At 36.4% G+C, this 19,263-nt stretch overlaps 4 protein-coding genes across 6 annotated transcripts; 1 reads left to right on the top strand and 3 right to left on the bottom strand.

The window, feature by feature from the left end:
- Positions 1-308: 308 nt before the first annotated feature.
- On the bottom strand, positions 309-6,047 carry LOC102622770 (exocyst complex component EXO70A1). The gene is made up of 11 exons (XM_006481524.3): positions 5,204-6,047; positions 4,988-5,083; positions 4,677-4,882; positions 4,181-4,417; positions 3,324-3,462; positions 3,035-3,247; positions 2,053-2,258; positions 1,684-1,884; positions 1,496-1,595; positions 733-965; positions 309-632 (listed from the first exon to the last, which is right to left on the bottom strand). The coding sequence occupies exons 1-11, from the start codon at positions 5,360-5,362 to the stop codon at positions 515-517; spliced, it is 1,908 nt and encodes a 635-aa protein (XP_006481587.1). The 5' UTR covers positions 5,363-6,047; the 3' UTR covers positions 309-514.
- A 1,178-nt stretch (positions 6,048-7,225) lies between these two features.
- Positions 7,226-10,188, bottom strand: LOC102623077 (uncharacterized). 2 transcript variants are annotated; one of them, XM_006481525.4, is made up of 4 exons: positions 9,672-10,188; positions 9,358-9,549; positions 8,957-9,188; positions 7,226-7,678 (listed from the first exon to the last, which is right to left on the bottom strand). In XM_006481525.4, exons 1-4 carry the CDS (start codon positions 9,945-9,947, stop codon positions 7,536-7,538), a joined length of 843 nt encoding a protein of 280 aa, XP_006481588.1. In that variant the 5' UTR covers positions 9,948-10,188; the 3' UTR covers positions 7,226-7,535. The 2 variants fall into 2 exon arrangements, with proteins under 2 accessions (XP_006481588.1, XP_006481589.1); XM_006481526.4 differs by having other exon boundaries at positions 7,226-7,669.
- A 3,307-nt stretch (positions 10,189-13,495) lies between these two features.
- LOC102623560 (nudix hydrolase 27, chloroplastic) lies at positions 13,496-16,114 on the top strand. The gene is made up of 6 exons (XM_006481527.4): positions 13,496-13,883; positions 13,985-14,038; positions 14,653-14,745; positions 14,879-14,973; positions 15,583-15,697; positions 15,816-16,114. The coding sequence occupies exons 1-6, from the start codon at positions 13,635-13,637 to the stop codon at positions 15,969-15,971; spliced, it is 762 nt and encodes a 253-aa protein (XP_006481590.1). The 5' UTR covers positions 13,496-13,634; the 3' UTR covers positions 15,972-16,114.
- A 286-nt stretch (positions 16,115-16,400) lies between these two features.
- LOC102623845 (protein CHROMOSOME TRANSMISSION FIDELITY 7) lies at positions 16,401-19,152 on the bottom strand. Of its 2 annotated transcripts, XM_006481528.3 has the most exons (6): positions 18,460-19,144; positions 18,021-18,288; positions 17,810-17,905; positions 17,508-17,576; positions 16,873-17,222; positions 16,401-16,713 (listed from the first exon to the last, which is right to left on the bottom strand). In XM_006481528.3, exons 1-6 carry the CDS (start codon positions 18,585-18,587, stop codon positions 16,587-16,589), a joined length of 1,038 nt encoding a protein of 345 aa, XP_006481591.1. In that variant the 5' UTR covers positions 18,588-19,144; the 3' UTR covers positions 16,401-16,586. The 2 variants fall into 2 exon arrangements, with proteins under 2 accessions (XP_006481591.1, XP_024955763.1); XM_025099995.2 differs by lacking the exon at positions 17,508-17,576 and having other exon boundaries at positions 18,460-19,152.
- Positions 19,153-19,263: the final 111 nt, after the last annotated feature.

The raw sequence follows: 19,263 nt of genomic DNA, 5'->3' as shown, positions 1-19,263 counted from the left end.
ATTTTTTAGACATACGTGAGCTTCCGCAAAAATTAATATATACCTTTTTTGTTTTTATTTTATTTTTGAGTTTAATTTGATAATTTAATTTTTTATTAATATGCAAAAAAGAAACATTATTGTAAAAATGTAATATTGTAAAAGCAAGTTAAAAATAATAAAAAATAATGGCATAAGTGTCAATATTTAGTAGCAGGGACGTTTTGAGGTGTTTTTAAAAATACATGGACTAAATGGACACTAACCTCATAATATAAGAACTAAACAAGCTTTTACCCAAAAAAAAATTTGAGAAAACTGACCTTGAGTGAGCAAGTTGATGTTCAAATTGGAATGTACTAAAAATTGCGGTATTGCTTTTCTTAAGCACTTAGAAATGACATAAATGGAGGAGAGAATAGTACAAACTCTTGCAAGAAAATCAATATGCGTATAAATTAAGCTCATCATTGCATACAAAACAATCAATGACGTTAGTGAAGTAGCTAAATTTCCAATCAGTGAGAATCCACGTTTATCGCTTTGGATCATTCCAGGTTTTACCTTCAAAGAATTCATTCAACATGCGTTCGAGATCCTCGGGTCTGTATCTGATGTACTTTGTGGGATTTTTCCCATTCTCAATCATAGGCCTGCGCACATAAACAATCGAATTTGCATAAACAAAGGAATGGAGAAAACGAAGAGATGTTCTCGTAAATGAGATGAGGAAACAAGAACAGGGGAACTTGCCCGAAACGTTTAATGAAAGATCTGTAGGCAGGCAGTAAGACTTCAGCAACAGCGAGCCTTAAAGACTCGCGCAACTCGCTGTCAGGAACTGTCCATTGAGATTGCCGTTGATGAATTTCTTCAAATTGTGCATTAAAAGTCTTGAACCTATCTTTTACAATTCCTCTTGAAATGCTGCCACTATCACCTCCACCACTTCCCGGAGCGCTCTGAACAGTGAGACACTGCAAAATCTGCAATGTTTAAGACAAAAATTAACTAAGTTCTCTAGTTGAAGTTTTCTGAGAACCAAAAGATGGTTTAAAAATTTTGGACCATTAATTGTTACCACACATTAATGAATGAGCACATGTAACATCGTACAGCTAGTAAATATGAAAAGAACAATTAACTTTAAAGGTATTACCATGGATTCTCAGACACCGAAACAAGGAAGAGCTTCTCATTACTTCTTAAGCGGCAGTTTAAAGAGATGTAACCATAAATTGGACAGTAAAGACAACAAATATAAAAATAAATTTGGAAGAAACTCAAAGAAGAATGGGGTATGCTCAGTTCAAAAGAGGCATGCTTTAAATCAAGAAAAAATTGACATTTCCACAGAATCAAGATGTGAACAGACTGATCTGAGTATCCGACATTCTCAGTAGCTAGCAGGGTTTGGAAAAAGGAAAAGATAACAGATCCCAGTAAAAGCTTCAAACGTCACCAAGATAAATTGGAGGAATTGTAATGAAAATTGGGAATGGTTAGATGAACAAACCTTTGCCCAAGAAACCCTCTTATACTGATTAGCATGCTGCTGCACAATTCTTCTCTGTATTTGTACCCAATCATCTCCTAACACATCCTTTGCTTCTGACCTGAAAAAAAATATAAATATTGAAAGCTACATACCAGTATGTAAAATGGAATGTTACCTACTCAATAAGATAGTGGGATAAAACAAACCTCCGCACAGATCTCACAATATAGTGAATGTTGTTCATAAGGAATAATTGGGTCAACGCAGGATCTTTATATTGCTTGGATTTCCCATCCAGGTTATTCTGGAGAGCCAGTACAATCCTTGTAGTAACAGCTGCCAATTGAGATTCCGGTGGATGAGTAGTATCAAACTCCTCAAACAGTAGCTTCAGTGTTGATCGGTAGCTGAAAATATTAAATGGGTAATAGTCAGATTGATAATGTAAGAATAATTACCACTGCACAGAAAGACAAGTGCACGTAAGCAGACTTTTGCAGTGGAATAAGCAAAAATGAAAGAGAGTTCTAATAAAGAAACCAGCAGAGTAAGAAGGCACAACAATCACAACTTACTCAAATAAAAATTTTACATAATTTATCACATAGCTAGTCAAAGGATGGACGGTTCCATCAAAAACAGTAGTCTTGGTGGCATCTTTCTCGACTGCTTCTTCAAAATCACCAAATGTTTCCTGCGCTGTCTGAGCTAGCCTCTTGGTTAAACTAAAAGCAGACTCACGCATTTCCATGCATGCTTTACTTCCAAACAGAAATTGAATCTGCCACCACAAATCAACAAGATAAAAAATAAAGACAAAAAGCTATAATAAGGAATATGAGTTGAGGAGATGAAAGAAGGAAAGGAAAAGGATATTAGTTTATGAGTCGGATAAAAAAATATGCATCGGGTTCCCTCCTTGTTTTCACTTATGTTTGAAATTCACATTGGTCGATTGATTAACCTTTTAGTTGCTGAAACAATCTGTTTCTGTTATTTAATCATGCATAAGATAATGTCATGTTTCAATGTGCTCTCAAATCTGTGAAAAATTTCTTCCAGAATCACAGTTTACAATGTCTCTCGACAAACTAACAAGAATTGAGCCATCATTAAGGTATCAACACCTTATTTTAACACCTATAAATGCTTATTCGAGACACTATAGCACCAAGATTTTAGAAGAAACTCTTCACTCCTCAGTACTCACAGCTAAAGAGAGAGAGAGAGGTTATGTCCTCAAAGAAAGATAGCTTGAAGAAACTGAATCTATTCTAACCCTCACTTGACCACCCAAGATCTATGAGTGACACACAATATAAACGTATAAATCAAATGTATTGTCGCTATTATCCAGAGTACAGAAATCATAAATGTTCGAGTAAAATGACACAAAAGCAAACAATAAAACTTCTGTTTTGTGGCTTTAACCCTTTCCAAAAATTACTTATAAATGCTTCACCATCAAAATAAATTAAGGATGTGAGTTGGAAATTACATTACTTTCATAATTCTAGCTGTGGTTGACCTGTTGCAAATTCATAAAATTTATCATACCTCTGACTGAAGTTCTCTCATAATCTCGTACATGTCTAAAAGCACAAACAATTTTTCTGGCGATCTCTTGCTTTTGGCAATAGCCTCTCCAAAACTGAGAAGCATGGACACACTGTTTGCAGTGACTTCTGCAAAACATTGATCCCTGAGAGAATGGACACCATCAAGTATTTGATCACAGATTTTCCTTTCTCCAGCAAAGAGCAGTTTTACCTGTTTTTAGCGTTGCAATGTAGTTAGGAATCTAAGTAAGATGAGTTGATTGGCCAAATTTCAAAAAAATTCTTACAGAAATCCGCATGAGATGTATCCAACTCCCTATTTTAGCCTCCAGAACTTCCCACGGCATTTTTTGGACATCATCTTTACTCAGTCTCTCTACGCCTAGCTTCCTGATGCTCTGTTCCAAAACTGAAGCACGGGTATCCCTACAAATAGAGTGTTATAGGTCTTATATCCTCAAGATTGAGAAGAGGTAAAAATTAAACATTGATTTGCTGCATTTTTTTTAAGATACTCATCAGCAGCACAATCAATAAGCTATCCCACGAAGTTAACAAAAAGCAACATTTTTACTCAGACTTCTTTAAGAGCATATGTAAAATAAAAGAAAAGAAAGAAAAGTGCTACATTAATATATGTGCTAGAAATAATTTCTGGCTAAGAAATGTAATTGCACTGTATCCATCAAAGCAAATACAAGGCCTAAAAGATAGATATGATCCTAAATTAAGTGGGCAAAGAATCCTACCACCGGCAAGTGAATACTGAGAAAGAATTCTATCAACTCTGATTTTAGTCTTTGCTAGACGAAAAAATTATTCATCCTCAGCGGCACACATTTACCTTATTTTGTGTAGGTTGGGTTGTGAATAAGTCATTTCTTTGCTGTTTAGGTGTTTAGCCAGCATCAAACACTCCACAGGAATAACATTTTGTTTAATTCAAGCATTTGGCAGTCAACTAGTCACCAGAAGCATAAAAGAGAAAAAAAAGACTCTATAAACGCAGTGAAGTTGATATTATAACATATTTCCATGACTCCATAGCAATTCATATATCAAGACATAAAGCTCTGACAATATAAATACTGGATGAAAATAAGCATTGTTTGTATCAGATTAAGTAGAAAAGTAAAAAGATCACCGGTATATCCGAAATAGCTGTTGTTGGTGGCCAGCTAGAACCATTTGTTGGGCTAAATCATGCAGCAATGGCAGAACTCTTGGTGGAATAAGAGTAGGAGGTGTGTAAATAGCTGCTTGCAAGCTCTTTTGGTGCTCGGCATGACTCTTGCTATCACCTTCCTGACCAGATGGCCCAGATGATGGCCGTAGAGAGTTGGGAAGACAATCAAAAAGACGATCAGGTTCCACAGGCTTGCTGAAATTCAGAAGAGATGCAAGTTACTTAACTGCTTCTATTGATAATACGGCCTGATACACATATTAAAATCATCCAAAGGGGACACAATTGAAGAGGATGGTTGTGCCAAAGAAACCACCAATTGTCTTAACTAGTCAAAATGGCATTCATTGTCCCCCACCTCAAGAACTATACAAGATCATAACACATGCAGGAGAGCAATTCCACGCAATGAGAAATCAACGAAGCAGCAGCTAGTATCTAAGAATAAGCAAACCTGTAATTTTTCAATAGCTGTCTGAACTCATCTTCGAGTTTTGAAATCGCCTTCGCAAGTAAGTTGTTACACTGTGTAAGCACTCCATCACTGCTCTTCAAACTTTTATTGCTGCTGAAAAATTTAATATTGGCTCTCAATTGATCAATTGCTTCCAGGTAGCTTTCTAGATCCTCGTGTGGACCTTTAAGGATTTTCGCCTCTGCCTAAGCATTTCAATCGAACGTTCAAAATTTTCAGCTCCAGAAAAATCATCTCAATTTTTTTTATTTTAATATTAACCCAAAAAAAAAAAAGGCGAACAAAATTACCTTGCGAGTGAGGTCAAATTGAGCCAAAATAACCTCAGCAGATTTCAACGTCTTATCAATATTCTCATGAGCTTTTCTAATCGAATGCGTCCGTATCTAAAATTAACCAAAATCAATATTTTTTTTTCTTAAAATCAATCTCATTATCCTCCTCGGCTGAATCACAACTCACATCAACAAACAAACAATTCATTCGAATGAAATAAATAAACAAACCTGAGTGGGGCGCATTGCGGTCTCGAGAGCCGAGAGCCGGTAATCAAATGAGCCGAGAATCGAGACCATGTTGTCGGTGATCGTTTGACTCTTCTGCAGCGATTCACGTACGAACGCCGCTCGCTCTCTTAACGCCCCCATTGCTTGAGGCACCCCCATTGTTTCCTCTTTCTTTCTTCTTTCTCTTTTTCTCTTTTTCAAATTTCGTTTCAAAATGTTATTGCTTATTTTCTAAAGTAAGTACACACAATTTGCGTGATTTCAAAACGGAAAAAAAAAAAAAATCGTTCGTTTTCTGGTAATGTAATTTTGTTCTGTTTTTGTCTTTATTATTTAATTTTGGTGGAAATGGAGATGTGAAATGCGAACGGCAGAGCGGACAAGAAAGGAAGTAGTTAAGAAGGAATATTAAGGAGAATCCGGTTTGGTCAGTTAATGGGTCCGCATCAATATGGTGGGGCCTATTCTTCCGTGACTTCTGTTTTGTTTTTATTTGTCCATTTAAATCCACGTCAGCTAAGGAAAATATTTTGTAGTGGAATAAATAATAATTTCCTAACAGTTTTATGATCTCTTTGTTGATTCCGTTAACATCTATGTTTTGGATAAGAGCCTTTTTTTTTTTTCATTTTCTTTTTACTTTCTCAAAAACATTGTTGTCATTTTATAATGATCCCTCTTTGTTGACAAAGTCATTGCTAATGAGTAATGGCCACCCCATTTTGAAATTTATCATCCTCTTAGAGAGGTGAAATAGTATTTTTAATCTTTGCACAAGCTATGGAGGTGGTAATTGTTATATGACTCAATTTGATCGGAGCATAATACAAATTATCGAGCTTGAGTTCACATTTATTCAATAAGATGAAGTTGTTCTAACATAAATTTTGACATAAATTTTAAACCATGGACTTTTAGATATTGAAATTAGTCAAAATAGCATTAATGATGATTATTTATCCACAATAAAATTCTTGAAATCAATAATTCAAGATTTATGTCAAATTTTTATGTAAAAATGTATGTCTGATTTGTTTTTACTAATTCGTCAAGATGACCCATAGATATTCTTTCTGCAAACTCTTAAACGATATCAATTATCATTTAGAAGAAACATTTTCTTCTTCACAATTGCACAGAGAAATGAGGGTGAGAAGCAGGTGAACCGGGCAGGAAAAAGTGAACCATGCTCCTGCCGTGTAAAAAATTTAGAGTTTAGACCAACTTGTGTCCGTCCTTGTTTGTAACGCCTAAAAGATATCAACCCATCACTGCTAACCCAATAAGGACTCTCCCTCCAACGAGTAGATGCTGGGCTCATAGCGGCATTGGCTGGCCCATTTATACACTTCCAATTGCCCAATGGTGTGAAGTATGAACCGATGAGCGCTGATGTGATTAATGCATATGCATATGACAACGAAAGGTCGAGTCCTGAGTCCAGTCTCGTTGACCGCCCCAGTGGAGCCTGCGCCCAGCCACGTCCAGATCTCAGACCCCTAAAAGGGAATTCAGCATTCAACGCAGAAGATGCTGCAGTAAAACAACATCCCACGGTCTCTTTCAGTTTCAGATTGCAATTGGACTCTTTTGCAAATTTGGAAATTCCCAAGGGGCCCGCATTTGGCCGCTTCTGGCAAATGACAATCCCATGAACCATTTTTATACCAAAATTTGTCCTTATTCACTTGCGTTGGGACCAGCCTCGTTGGATAACATAATTACACGTTTAATGAAAAATAAAAATAAGTTCAATGAAAATTACATGTTTGCTGTCTATAGGTATCTGCATGATAAAGGTGCCACATGCAAAAGTTGTTATGATATGACATGAAAATTGGACATAGTGTTACAGCCTATTCAAGTTTCCGGCATGTGTCTCAAGTTTTTGACGTTTCGAACTTAAGCATATCAAACAAGTTGAGGACTGAAGAGATTATGAAAAAGTGGTTGTAAAATAATCTTACCCAACAAATGATACAAATGGACAGTGATATTAATATTGATACCATCATTTCAAGCTAAAATATAAATTTTGACGAGTTCCATTAAGAGAAGGTCTACCAAGAAGTTTTTAATACTCTATTTACCAAAATTACATCTATTATATCTGAAACTAGTAACAATATAATATATAGACAATCATATTACCGAAAGGAGCTACTAACACCTTATCTTTTATACAAATCTCAGGATGGGCAAAATGAACACAACATTCTCTTCAAACTCCAACTATATGTATTGCTTTGAAGATCCGCTGCACAAAGCCCAAAAGATTGTTTTACCTTCTATTTCTTCTCTTAAGAGTTCTTAATCTACCATTGGTGTTGGCTCAGTAAGTCCACTCATTGGGCAGACTCATCTCTTGGGGAGGATGATGATTATGCTTGTTTGTACTCACAGATGCGGGCCTTTTTGCAGATTTCCTCTGTTGAGTGAACTGGATCCCCTGACTATCTCTCAAACCTGCCATTACTAATTAATATGCATAAGAAAATGCTATATATGAGTGAAAGCTTATGCTTTTCAAATTGTCCTGTAATTTTCCATACAACCAAGCACTCAAAAGGAAACAAATGGAGTAATTCTTAGTTCTCATCATTAATCTTGCAGAACATTCCTTTCCGGAGAAAATTCAACAAAAATTATGAGTTTTTACATGCTCAATGCATGCCAAAACATTTCATGAAATAAAAGTTCCTCTTGAAACATAAGATATGATAAAATTACCCTTACCAAAAAGTTCCCATAGTTAGAAGTCAGATATCCTACTTTTGAGACTACCATTTAAAGGAGAGGACCTATATCCAATATCCCTTTCCAACAGTAAGTGTTGAAAATTCATTTAGCTCCAAAAATGTAAAATTAGCAAGAGAATACTGAGATTTTCAGGCTGTCATATTTTAGAAGCAATGAGAAAATTCACTACATAGTCTCAATATTTCCTTCTCGATATTCCACACATTTTCTTTGACCTTATCACAACACCAAAAATAACACATGCTACATAATAATATAAGCACAACTTTTATATACCTGTTCTATGGTCAAACTAACAACTTCTTTTCATCCTTTGCATGCTTTGTACTATGTAAAAATACAAGGGGCGTGTCCCCACTCTCAGTTGAAAACCACCAGGTTCCCAGTTACACTCCCAAGTATTTCATTATTGACCACAAAGTTTTCATGTGTACATAATATATCATTAGTTAGAGGATCACAGGTGAAAAAACTTAGGAGTTTACCAGAGAACTTGAGGTTTTCAAAATGTACAGGGCCTATGAATAAACTAAAGTGCTGTATTTATTCTCAAATACAACAGTAACAATGCTTAGCGTCTTTTTGTACACAATGAGTTGAAGATCCTTGGATTAAAAACCAACTGAATGGATGATATAACAGCATCACAATTGTCATTTCAAAGGTGAACTTACCGTAGAAAATATTTCAATCCAATGTCTTTAAATTGTGTAACAAAAAAAAAAAGTACAAAAATAAAACATGGCCACAAATTAATGCTTATACATCTCCCTTTTCTTCATGGGGTTATAATTATTTACCATTCACACGATTTAAATAACTGTGGCAGCAGCAGAACCAAATGACCAAAACAAGCACACAGTAAAACAGTCATGATTTTTTACGGCAGATAAAAGAAAAACCCATACTTAAACATCAAAATCAGAAAAAGCAAAAACCTGAAAAAAGAAACATCGCAAAACCCAAAAAAACAAAAAACAATTAATAACTCACTTTGCTTCTTGGCAACAGTGGCAGTAGAAGTGGTGTTGCTGGCATTATCATTAATGCGAGGATGAGGATGAAACACACCAGTTCCTCCAGATTCTCTAGCAAAACCACCTTTCAGTACAAAACCACTACCCGAAAATGGCATCTTCCTGTTTTGGTTCAGCGAGCGGTTTCGCGTTTGCACATGCTGTCCCTGCAAAACCCTACTAGCCCTCTCTTCCAAAAAGGTCTCAAGCTATAACCACATACCAACCAAGTGAAAAAAATCATCAATCTTCTCAAAAGTCATCCTCATAAAAGCAGCAAAAGTAAAAATAGAAAAAAAAAAGTACTGGAAAGACAAGTCCAGAAAAAAATTAAATAAAATTTTAAAAAAAGAACACAATCCGGTTCAATTTAATCACCTGAGCTGGGGTCGGTTTCATGAACTGTAAATCATAACCCGGTTTAGACTCAAAAGAAGAAAAGGAGCCGATTCCGTACTCTTGAAGCCTCTGAACAAGTTCAAGTTGACGGCCACCGTTACCGTTAGCACGAAAGGAATCAGGAAGAAGCTGAGGTATCACCGTACCGGTTCGAACCGTAGGCGTAAACAGCTGAAAAGAGGTAAAAGAATACATAAATAAATGAATAAAACACACTTATAGCAATGCAAAGCTTCAAATTACAAGAAGACATCATGTAAGAAAATATCGTAAAGTTGTTAAACTGATAGAACCTCGAAGTTATGGGGGATTTGGGTTTGGGGCTTAGCTAGGGTTTGACGTTGGAGCATAGAGAGAGCAGTGAGATGGTGAGCGAGGTCGTCGATACAAGAGAGCTGGTGGCGGCAAAGCTGCTGGTGGTGGTGGTGGTGGTGGTGGTGGTGGTGGTGGGGGTGGTCAAGGAGATGACGCGGAGTGCACTTAGAGAAGATTTTGTCGTTAAAGAAAATATCGGGAGGAAAGTGATATATTTCGCCATTATCCAAGTTTGAAGGAAACTGTGCAGCCATGCTTGTGAACAAAAACAAACGATTTGACAAAACAAAAGAACAAGGAATTTTTGTTTTTCTTGTTGTTTCAAGAAATGCCTTTAATGTTACAGAGTGAAAGAGGAGATTGATTTTCACGAAATGGAAGCGAGATGTTTTAGTGTGTGTTGGTTTTCGGGAAGCGGCAAGGGGGTAGAGAGAGAGAGGAGACGGGCTCTGTTTTTCAAATTGACGTTACGAGTTCCTTCTCTCCCTATAAAAAGTGAGCGTGTATTGTTAGAGTCTGTTTGGTTTAAAGTTTAATTGTCGAGGGTTATACAGCATTGAAAAAGATGGAATGCCAAACAAGGCCTTACGTACATTTCTTTTGGATGAGCAAAAGACCGTACTGAAGTCACGTGACCACTCAGCACACGCCTAACACGATTAGGCCCTTGTTACTCGGCCCGTGCATTCCACTCCTCGTCCGTTCTGTCCCATCTTCTCCCTCATCAACTTTTGTCGTGTATTGTTTCATTCACTCGCTTCTATAGTAACAAGCTCCCACTCGCGGAGTTTCGAAGCCACGTGTAAGTATCGAAGAAATGGTGACGTACATAAAGCGAGAGTTGTTTTATGTTCTTCTAACCGTGGGCGTAGCCGAGGAAATTGTTAAAAGGTTGATTTGTTGCAGTGGGGAAGATCAACGCAGCGGATGCTATCTGGCCACATCTGTGGCACCAAAGGTGATCCTTCTGGGTACACGTGTCAGCACAGAGCCTATCTCCAGGTCCAGGATTTTCTAATTCCACTTTTTTTTTAAATAAAAATACAAAAAAAGAATGCAAATGAAAAAAAAAATCCCCAATTCCCTTTCACCGGGATTCGAACCACCAACAGCAGCATTGATCTCGTCAAATCGCGCAGCACACCGCCGAACGCCACTCGTCGCACGCGTTCGATCTCGTCAGCCTCACATCGAAATGTCACACTCGTCGCAAACGTTGCTGGTACTTGCCACTAGCCGCCACTGTCGCCGACTATACCACGCTGCTACAGTTGCCAACTGTCCCATCCCGCCGAGATTGCCATATCATCACCATTTTTGTTTTTGGTATTATTGATAATTTGTTATTTGTATTATCACTTTAATTGTTGTTACCACTGTTACATTATCATCAATACTGTTGTTACTGCGATCATCGTTGTTATTATTATGAGTAATGATACAACCATAAATTTTTATATAAATTTATTTTATATAAATTGACGTGACATTAATTCATTGGTTGAATGAAAATATAAATTAATAAAAACAAATCATGTGGGTCAAGTAATATTTAATTCAACCAATCTTATCATGCCACATCAGTTTGTACAAAATAAGTTTGTACAAAAGTTTGTGACTGTATCGTTACTCTATTATTATTAACAATAATAATCACAATTATTATAATAAAAATAAAAACGATTAACTATTAATATCTTACTAAGTTTGAATATTTTACTCTGATTTTAAAATAAAGTAAACATATTAATAATAATACAGTCTATTCTAATTTCTTCTTACAGAATAAATAACTTATTATAATTCTTATTGATTACTTATTGTTGAACACAAAATTAATATTGGCACCAAGGAGGGAAGGGGAGGGGATAATCATCCGCATACGCATTCTGAGTATTATGTTTAAGTTTCTACACCATCTCCTCGACATTATAATTATTTGAAAAGAGAAGATAAATATTCCTAATTAATAAAAGGGGATCATAAAAAATACTAGACTTTGAATTATTGACAAATTTATTTGTTGAACTTAGTTAGTCGTATTATAATAGAAGTATTTGTATACATTAATGTCAATTAAATTATTTTTGTCAAATTCAGTTAATATTATCAATGTTACAGCATAATCCCATTTGTGATTGGTCCAAAAAAGAGAATCAGTGAGGGCCAATCTCCTTGAAAATTTCTGTCATTTTACTCATTCATTGTTGTTGCTGCCATGGAGGTATGGAAGTATCAAATTAAATAAAATTCCCACAATTCATTTTTTTAAAAATAAAAAATAGGTGAATTAAAAAAAAAGTAGTGAACTTCAAACATTAAAATTTCTGAGCACGTCCTTATTGATGATTGGCTTAACAAATTAAAATGGGACTAGACTAGAATGTCCGATCCATTGACAGGGGAAAAAACATTTTAGTTGAGAGGGTCCAAAACTTTCTGTCTAAATAGACAATTGAGTATTAATTTTGTTGACGCTGATGTGGCCATGGCCAGTCATTCAACAAATTATCCAATTTTGATTCTTAAGACAAGATGTATTTCAGAGTTTTGGTATCTCTCACAAGATTCAACCTGCATAGGCATATATACATATTTAAACATAAAAAATATCAAATATTCTTCAATGCGCTCACACACAAAAACAGACTTCCTTCCTCCTAGTCCTAGTCCTAATAATCAAATCGAGAACCCACTTTCAGAAAAAATTAAAATAAAAATAACCTGCGCTACGAACTAGAATAATATAATGTTTTAACATTACTAAAACATCTTTCACTCCTATGAGCAAAAGAAGACCCATAATGTCAATAACAATACATATTATGGTATAATATAGATTTCATAGCAGCCCCTCTCATTCAAGATTCCAAAACAAGTTATAAAAAAAAAAAAGATATTTCCAGCGTGGACACACCCCCCACGGCTGTTATAACAATATTCCGCAGCTTTCACTATTTCTCCCACAATCCACTGTTTTAACTTCTCTCGGAAGCCTGAATAGTTCGAAATGAACCACCAAAACGCAGTCGTTTGAACCGTAGGAGCATAATAACTGTACAACCACAGCATCTATATAAAACCCCGCATGAACCCAAAATGCCGTACTGTTATAACAAACATAACCCTATGCCAAACCAAAGCCATCAACCTTTAACGGGTCGGGCAATGGGACCCGCAGGTGACCGGAACCCGAAAGTCACAGCATCGTACACACACCAATGAAACCCGACCTCTCGACCCGTTTCCTTAGCCCGCACGCACTCCTCACAAACCAAAACGTCACAGTCTCCACCGTTAATGTTATAATCATCGTTAATATTGTAATAACGATCATAATTCCTCAAAATCGTGTTATTAAAATCATCATTATTATTCCTCTTCAGTAACATCACATTACCGGCCTGTGGCGGCGGCTGCTGCTGACGCTGATAATGATCAGCTTTCCTCCTCTGCCGCCTCGCACGTGAGTCACGTGACCTTCGCAAAACGACGAGAAAACAGCTGTCCTTCTCTCGAGACATCTCCGAGAAATTGGCCTTGCTCGTGACCGGAACCTTGCGAGACGACTCGCCGTCCGCGAGATAAACAGAGAACTGGTTGGGAGAGATGCCGATTTTGAGGCTGAGAATCGATAGGAAGGCCTTGTAGTTTAAGGAAGGATAAACAACGACGTTTCCGATGCTTGTTTCGCGTTCTCCGTCGAAGAAAACGACGGGGAAAATGGTCTCCATTTTGGTCATGGTATGGTCATGCCGAGTGAACAAAGAGCCGTGAATGGAAAGGCCTATATATACAAAAGGCGAGGGGCAGGGGTATTTGGGTCACTTAGAAAAGGCGGTTAGGGTATTTTTGGAATAAAGGTAAAAACAAGATAAGGCGAGTTGTTAGATTAAGCTTGGGGAGCAAGCAAAACGAAGGAACGCGAAACGACGCGTAAAATGGCTGTAACTGGAGTGAGCGGAAATTCCCTGTTTTATCGGGTGGTGGTAAGTCAGAGTTACCCTACGAAGTTGGTTAAATTTGCGAGTGTGCCACTGGAGCTGCAGCAGCTGCCACGTAAGCCCTTGTGCTGTTCCTGTGATGATTCTTCTTCATCGTTATCTTCTTTTACGGCTTTATCTACGGAGACGCCGCCAGATGGGTATAGAAGAAATGTCGGGATTTGTCTCATTAATTCTTCTAAAAAGGTCTCCGTTATCTCTCTCTCAGAATATACATTACATTTATTTTATATTTCTGAATTATTAGTAATTGGTAAGATTTTATTTATTTATTTTATTTTTTGTAGAAAATCTTTGCAGCTACGAGAATACACATACCATATACATGGCAAATGCCTCAGGTAGATTCGATTCAATTCTCTTTTGGGATTTTTAATTTATGTTATTTTGTTGGTGAAATTGTTGGATTCGGTGCAGATTTTTAGTTATTTCATTGTTTGAGATTCAACTTAACCAGAATTTTGGGAATTTATAATAACTATTGATTGCTGTACTCCTTAAAATAATAGAAAACTGGGTTTTGCAAGGAGGTGTTGAAGGATAACGAATGTGGGTATGGGTTTTGCAAGGAGATGTTGAAGGATAGTGAATGTGGATATGAGAGGAGCAATTATTTCAGAGGTACAAATTGTAGAATCATTTAGCAGGTTTTGCATTTGCCTAAAAGGGCAGTGATTTCATTCATTGGGTTATTATAGCAGGTGCTGGCTTCGGTGTGGACAATAATAGATTGAGATATGGCTATCTTTTGCGGAGCAGACATGTAGGGGGAATTATAGTATTTTAGTTAGATTTTAGATGTACAACTAAGGTGTAAGATGTATTTAGCTGTGCATTATTGGCGGGATTGGGGAAGAGGAGCTTAAAATACTGTGGTTGTGGAATCATTTTGTTTCCTAATTTTACATTGAGATTTGGATGGGTATCAATTGCCTTGCGAGCTCTCCGTGTACAGGGCGGTGCTGATGAGGGTGAGGATTTGATAAATGCAGCTCTACGAGAATTAAGAGAAGAAACTGGGGTTACTTCAGCAGAATTTCTTGCAGAGGTATGTTTAGATTAACTCTTATTAGATATCAATTTTAACTGGTATTCTTGAGGAGTGTTGAAATTCATCCCATTTGATGGGAAATCTTTCTTCTCATGTGTGACTGTAACTAAATTTTGGTTTTGTTTTGTAGACACCTTATTGGCTGACCTATGATTTCCCACTTAAAGTCAAACAAAAACTTAATCGTCGGTGGGGAACAAATTATAAAGGTCAAGCACAGAAGTGGTAAGGATCTCATCTTACCTAGAAATGATCTTATGCTTCATGCATTGAACTCCGGTGACGTACTTGCATCTACTGTCGCAGTATTGTTCATTATGCCTGAATTTTGTGTTGATTGTCCTGATTTCATTATCCCTTCTCTCTTTGAATTTTGGGTGACATGTACCATAAACTTCTTGCTTGCAAATGATATTTACCCTTTTTAGGTTAAGTTTTCCTGGAGAAGTTGAGCATTGTTCTCCTTCAAGGGAAATTATTTTTATTTTTACAGTACTCTTGTATGCCTTGGTCAGTTGGTTGTGCTAGATATGATCATCTCTAAAGTTTGCCTTTTGGCTGGCATCCTTGTATCAGTAGCCTGCCTACTTGCTTGTTTGGGCAATATTTACATAATCCCTGGCGTTTTATGAAGTTAGTTATTTCTCTGATATTGTGAATATGTTCAGAATGCATTTCGCCTTTTAGCTGGCATCCTTGTACCAGTTGCCTGCCTACTTGTTTCTTTGGGCCATGTTTACATAATTCCTGGCGATTTGTGAAGTTAGTTATTTCTCTGATATTGTGAATATGTTCAGGATACATTTTGATTTCTTTGTTACTCATGGGAAACAGGTTTCTTTTCAAGTTCACTGGAAAGGAGGAAGAGATCAATCTGTTGGGCGATGGATCAGAAAAGCCAGAGTTCAATGAGTGGAAGTGGATGTTTCCCGAACAAGTTTTAGAGCGAGTGCGTAAACCTTGCGGGGTCATTTTTCGATTTGTTTCCCCTTTCTGTTTAGCACCATTTATGATATATTTAAAGGAGTTGTTTCATTTTTGCCTTATTTTCTCAAAACCTTGGGCAGGCTGTGGATTTCAAGAAGCCAGTCTATGAACAAGTTTTGAAGATATTTAGTCCTTATATTTTGACGGACGCTGATGAAAGAAATTGTTTTGAACGACGAAAGGCCCATATTAATTTCAGGCGACAAGGCAGAAAATTTTACACATTGAAACAATGAAGGGACTAAAATTATTTTGTGACTTCTTGTGGTTGTCTGAAATTGCTTGGACTCTGATGCGGTAGTGATTTATGCAGCATCCTTTTTGAATTTTGAATTTGAGCGCTCTGCGCTTCAGGAAAGAAGGGGAAATTTTTTTTGAATGCTCTGTTTATCTTTTGTACTCTCTTCATGGATGGTTGCCGTGGAAACTGCTCCCATATGACAAGTGGTTGCTTTCAGATTTTAACGGGGTGGATGTTTTCAATCAGAAACAACAATCAGACTAATCTAAATTATTTGTAACGATTTTTTTTAACAAGAATTTACATTAGTTTTTGCTTCTTGTGGAAAAAAAAGTACTTTATAAAACTGATATTTTATTTTCACCATTTTTTTTTTTATAAATATTGGTATCTTCACTTTGACAACATTTAGGGAAGCAAAAAAGAACACTTGAAATTTCAGCATTTTGCACTTCAATTCAGTGACGTGTAACTGTGAATAAACGAAATGCAAAAATAAATGGAAAATTAAAAAAAAATCATTGACAAATAATATATGAAAGTGTTCTAATTTCTAGTGGCTACATTTACCTAAGTTTTCCCTCAAAAATGTTAAAAAATAAAAAGTAAGCTAAGTTCTATATACCAAGAAAGATGCGGTGCCAAAATAATTTGATGCCAATGCCTTTCCAGCTGAACTTGGTTGAGAGAAAGCCAACTGGGATTTTTCGAGGACAATTTCACCACAAAAACTTCTCCTGCATTTTATAAGAAATAAATGAGTTGAGAGCCACAATAACAAAGGAAATTGCAAATCAAAGATTGTCTTGTGGCCAGTGGCCCCAAGGTATCATTGATAAAGAGCTTTACATAACACAGAGGAGATGTGTGATTGAAGTAAAAGACCATTAATTTACCTGACAGCATCCAGTAACAGACTCGCAATGCCTTTTCTTCTGTTTGAGGGAGTGACCCATATGGCTCTAATGCCACAAACAGCTGGTACGGCTTCATTTTCACACATAATTGTGCGATTGTGTTTCTCATCAACTGCATTTGAAGAACGTACAGAAGAGGCTCTTTTGATCACTTCTCTTTGTAAACTAATTTCCCCAAATTGAAGGGTTGCTGAGTGTGATCTGCATTTCTTTAGGATTCTGCCATCAGTTCTTTCATCACCAAAGCATGATAAGAGTTTGAATCCTTCCTTAATTGGTTCTGCAACTAGACAGCCGGCAACCCTCTGTGAGGAAATAAACATGTACACCTGCAAACATTTACAATGATGAGAATGGTGGTCAACAAGAACAAATAGTTCACAGGCAGCTTCAGAAATAAAGAACAAGTTATAATACATTGTAAAATTTATGCTAAAGCGAATCAAAGCTATGAAATTATAAAAATATATAACTCACCAAGTAAATTGATACTAGATACTACCAGGAAAAAAAAAAAAAGCTTCTCAGAAACTTGAAGCATATTTTTGAGACATGCGCTAGCATGAGTAATGCATGACAACTATTACAAATTAATTGAAATATAATCAAGAAACCTGACAGATCTTCTGAAAAATCCATCCTTCACCAAGCTCAAACTCCATCATCTGCAAAACTTCTTGAACCTGCCAAACAATCCCTTATAATTATGAATTATACTAGCTAGTTATTGTCTACGAAACCACTCATTCATCAAGTAAAGTATGTCCAGGATTAAGTTTTGGTGGCTTTTAATCCATAGCTGTCAATGTGGAATCAAAACAGTAACCGTCAAGTAAAAGTGGGAGTTCAAAAATATACCCTAAGAATTGCTGCAATATAAAATCATGGTTTTAAAAAATGAATTTCCAAATTGAACCTTATTCTTATGAGCAGGCGGGTCACCATCTAACACCAAAATAACACGCCCTCCTTCAGCAGAAGGCATGCCAACAACTCTTTCATTACGCCAACCCTGACCCAAAAAAAAAAAAAACATATATTAAACAATTTGATCGAACAAAACAATCATCAAATAAAATTACGGACCAAGAAACACATTTAGAAATCAAAGGAATGGTAACATGAACCTTGAATTGAATCCCGTGTGTGTAGTTCTTGTGAAATGACTTATGAACCTTTTCATCAGATTCATCACCACGAGCATACTTGAATCCACAGGTGGAACATGTATGAAGAAGAAAATCAGATTGGCCAAGTTCTAAATACAATTGTACATAGCTTCTCTTCTTGTTCAATGTTCTTCCGAGTTCGGGCAACTGGGATTTCAAACTTAAATCCTCTGATATGGGTTTCTTTGGTGAATCAAGAGTGGACTCATTACTGCTGAATGAAACCCTAAAATCCCCAAATAAATAAATAAATAATCCCAAGTTTTTTAATACTCAAACCAACAGTGAATCTCTAAGTTTAAGAACAAACCCATGTCAGCAAAATTCAGATACAGGAAGTATAAAACCCAAAAAATTAAAAAAAAATTAAAAATTAAGAAATCATTAATGTGCATACCCATCAAAATTACGAGCTCTACGCTTGAAGGTATTGACGATTACGTGTCCTTTCTTTCCTCCTCTCGCAGACAGATCGTTTTCATCGGAAGAAGAAGGCTTGAAGAAGGAACTGATTTTGGATTGCATCAACGCTTTTGCATTCCGAATGATCTCTTTGGTTTTTGATTAATTAATTTGTTTGTTTTTGTGATTGGCTTCTGGTAATCTGGTCTATATGGCGCCTAAGATTTTGGCAAATGGTCTCATATATTAAGCTTTCCCGCCAACTGTAAAAATTTGCAGTTTGATAAATCCTAGCCGTCCAAATCGATCGATACCGGGATCCATTTATATCTTTTGATTTATTACTCTTATCAAAATCAAGATCAGGGAATCTTATCAAAATCAAGATCAGGGAATAGCAATGGCAAGGCACCAATTTTATCGATAGTTCTTTTTTCGCAAATTGGCGTGGTTGATTCTTCAGAAATCTGCCGGGAAGTTAAGAATTTAGCTCGCTTATATACGATCAGCTTGATTGGAGTATCCGTTCAATCATGTTACTTTGGCTTAACTGTTACAATACGATCGGTCAATTGGTCGTCCTTACATTTTTAGTACAATTTGATTTGATTTTTTTTTATTTTTTTAAATTTTTTTTTCCGGTTCTTGAATAGGAGATTCTTTCAATGGATTCTACTTTGAGAACCATTTGAAAGAACTTTCAATTTTGAGTCAAACTCGTTTCCGTCGTGTAGCCTTGCTTTCAAAGATTTGAAGGTGCAACATTTTACGAAATGAGAAATCAAATTAAAAAGAAACT

This window comes from Citrus sinensis, chromosome 6 (genome assembly GCF_022201045.2).
Source record: "Citrus sinensis cultivar Valencia sweet orange chromosome 6, DVS_A1.0, whole genome shotgun sequence".
In the NCBI taxonomy this organism is placed as follows: Eukaryota; Viridiplantae; Streptophyta; class Magnoliopsida; order Sapindales; family Rutaceae; genus Citrus; species Citrus sinensis.
The sequence above is the reverse complement of the archived record's forward strand: the minus strand, read 5'-3'. Positions and strand labels throughout refer to the sequence as shown.

Coding starts and splice junctions, on each gene's coding strand:
- LOC102622770 (XM_006481524.3), bottom strand. CDS start 5,362: ATGGGGGTGCCTCAAGCAATGGGGGCGTTAAGAGAGCGAGCGGCGTTC. Junction 3,463..4,180: donor CAGCTATTTCGGATATACCG/GTGATCTTTTTA, acceptor CTCTATTTGTAG/GGATACCCGTGCTTCAGTTT. Junction 1,596..1,683: donor ATTGTGAGATCTGTGCGGAG/GTTTGTTTTATC, acceptor ATTTTTTTTCAG/GTCAGAAGCAAAGGATGTGT.
- LOC102623560 (XM_006481527.4), top strand. CDS start 13,635: ATGGCTGTAACTGGAGTGAGCGGAAATTCCCTGTTTTATCGGGTGGTG. Junction 14,746..14,878: donor CAGCAGAATTTCTTGCAGAG/GTATGTTTAGAT, acceptor TTTGTTTTGTAG/ACACCTTATTGGCTGACCTA. Junction 14,974..15,582: donor AAAGGTCAAGCACAGAAGTG/GTAAGGATCTCA, acceptor CATGGGAAACAG/GTTTCTTTTCAAGTTCACTG.
- LOC102623845 (XM_006481528.3), bottom strand. CDS start 18,587: ATGCAATCCAAAATCAGTTCCTTCTTCAAGCCTTCTTCTTCCGATGAA. Junction 17,906..18,020: donor CACACGGGATTCAATTCAAG/GTTCATGTTACC, acceptor TTTTTGGGTCAG/GGTTGGCGTAATGAAAGAGT. Junction 17,577..17,809: donor CGCCTGCTCATAAGAATAAG/GTTCAATTTGGA, acceptor ATTGTTTGGCAG/GTTCAAGAAGTTTTGCAGAT.
- LOC102623077 (XM_006481525.4), bottom strand. CDS start 9,947: ATGGCTGCACAGTTTCCTTCAAACTTGGATAATGGCGAAATATATCAC. Junction 9,550..9,671: donor AAATCCCCCATAACTTCGAG/GTTCTATCAGTT, acceptor ACCTCTTTTCAG/CTGTTTACGCCTACGGTTCG. Junction 9,189..9,357: donor TGAAACCGACCCCAGCTCAG/GTGATTAAATTG, acceptor ATGTGGTTATAG/CTTGAGACCTTTTTGGAAGA.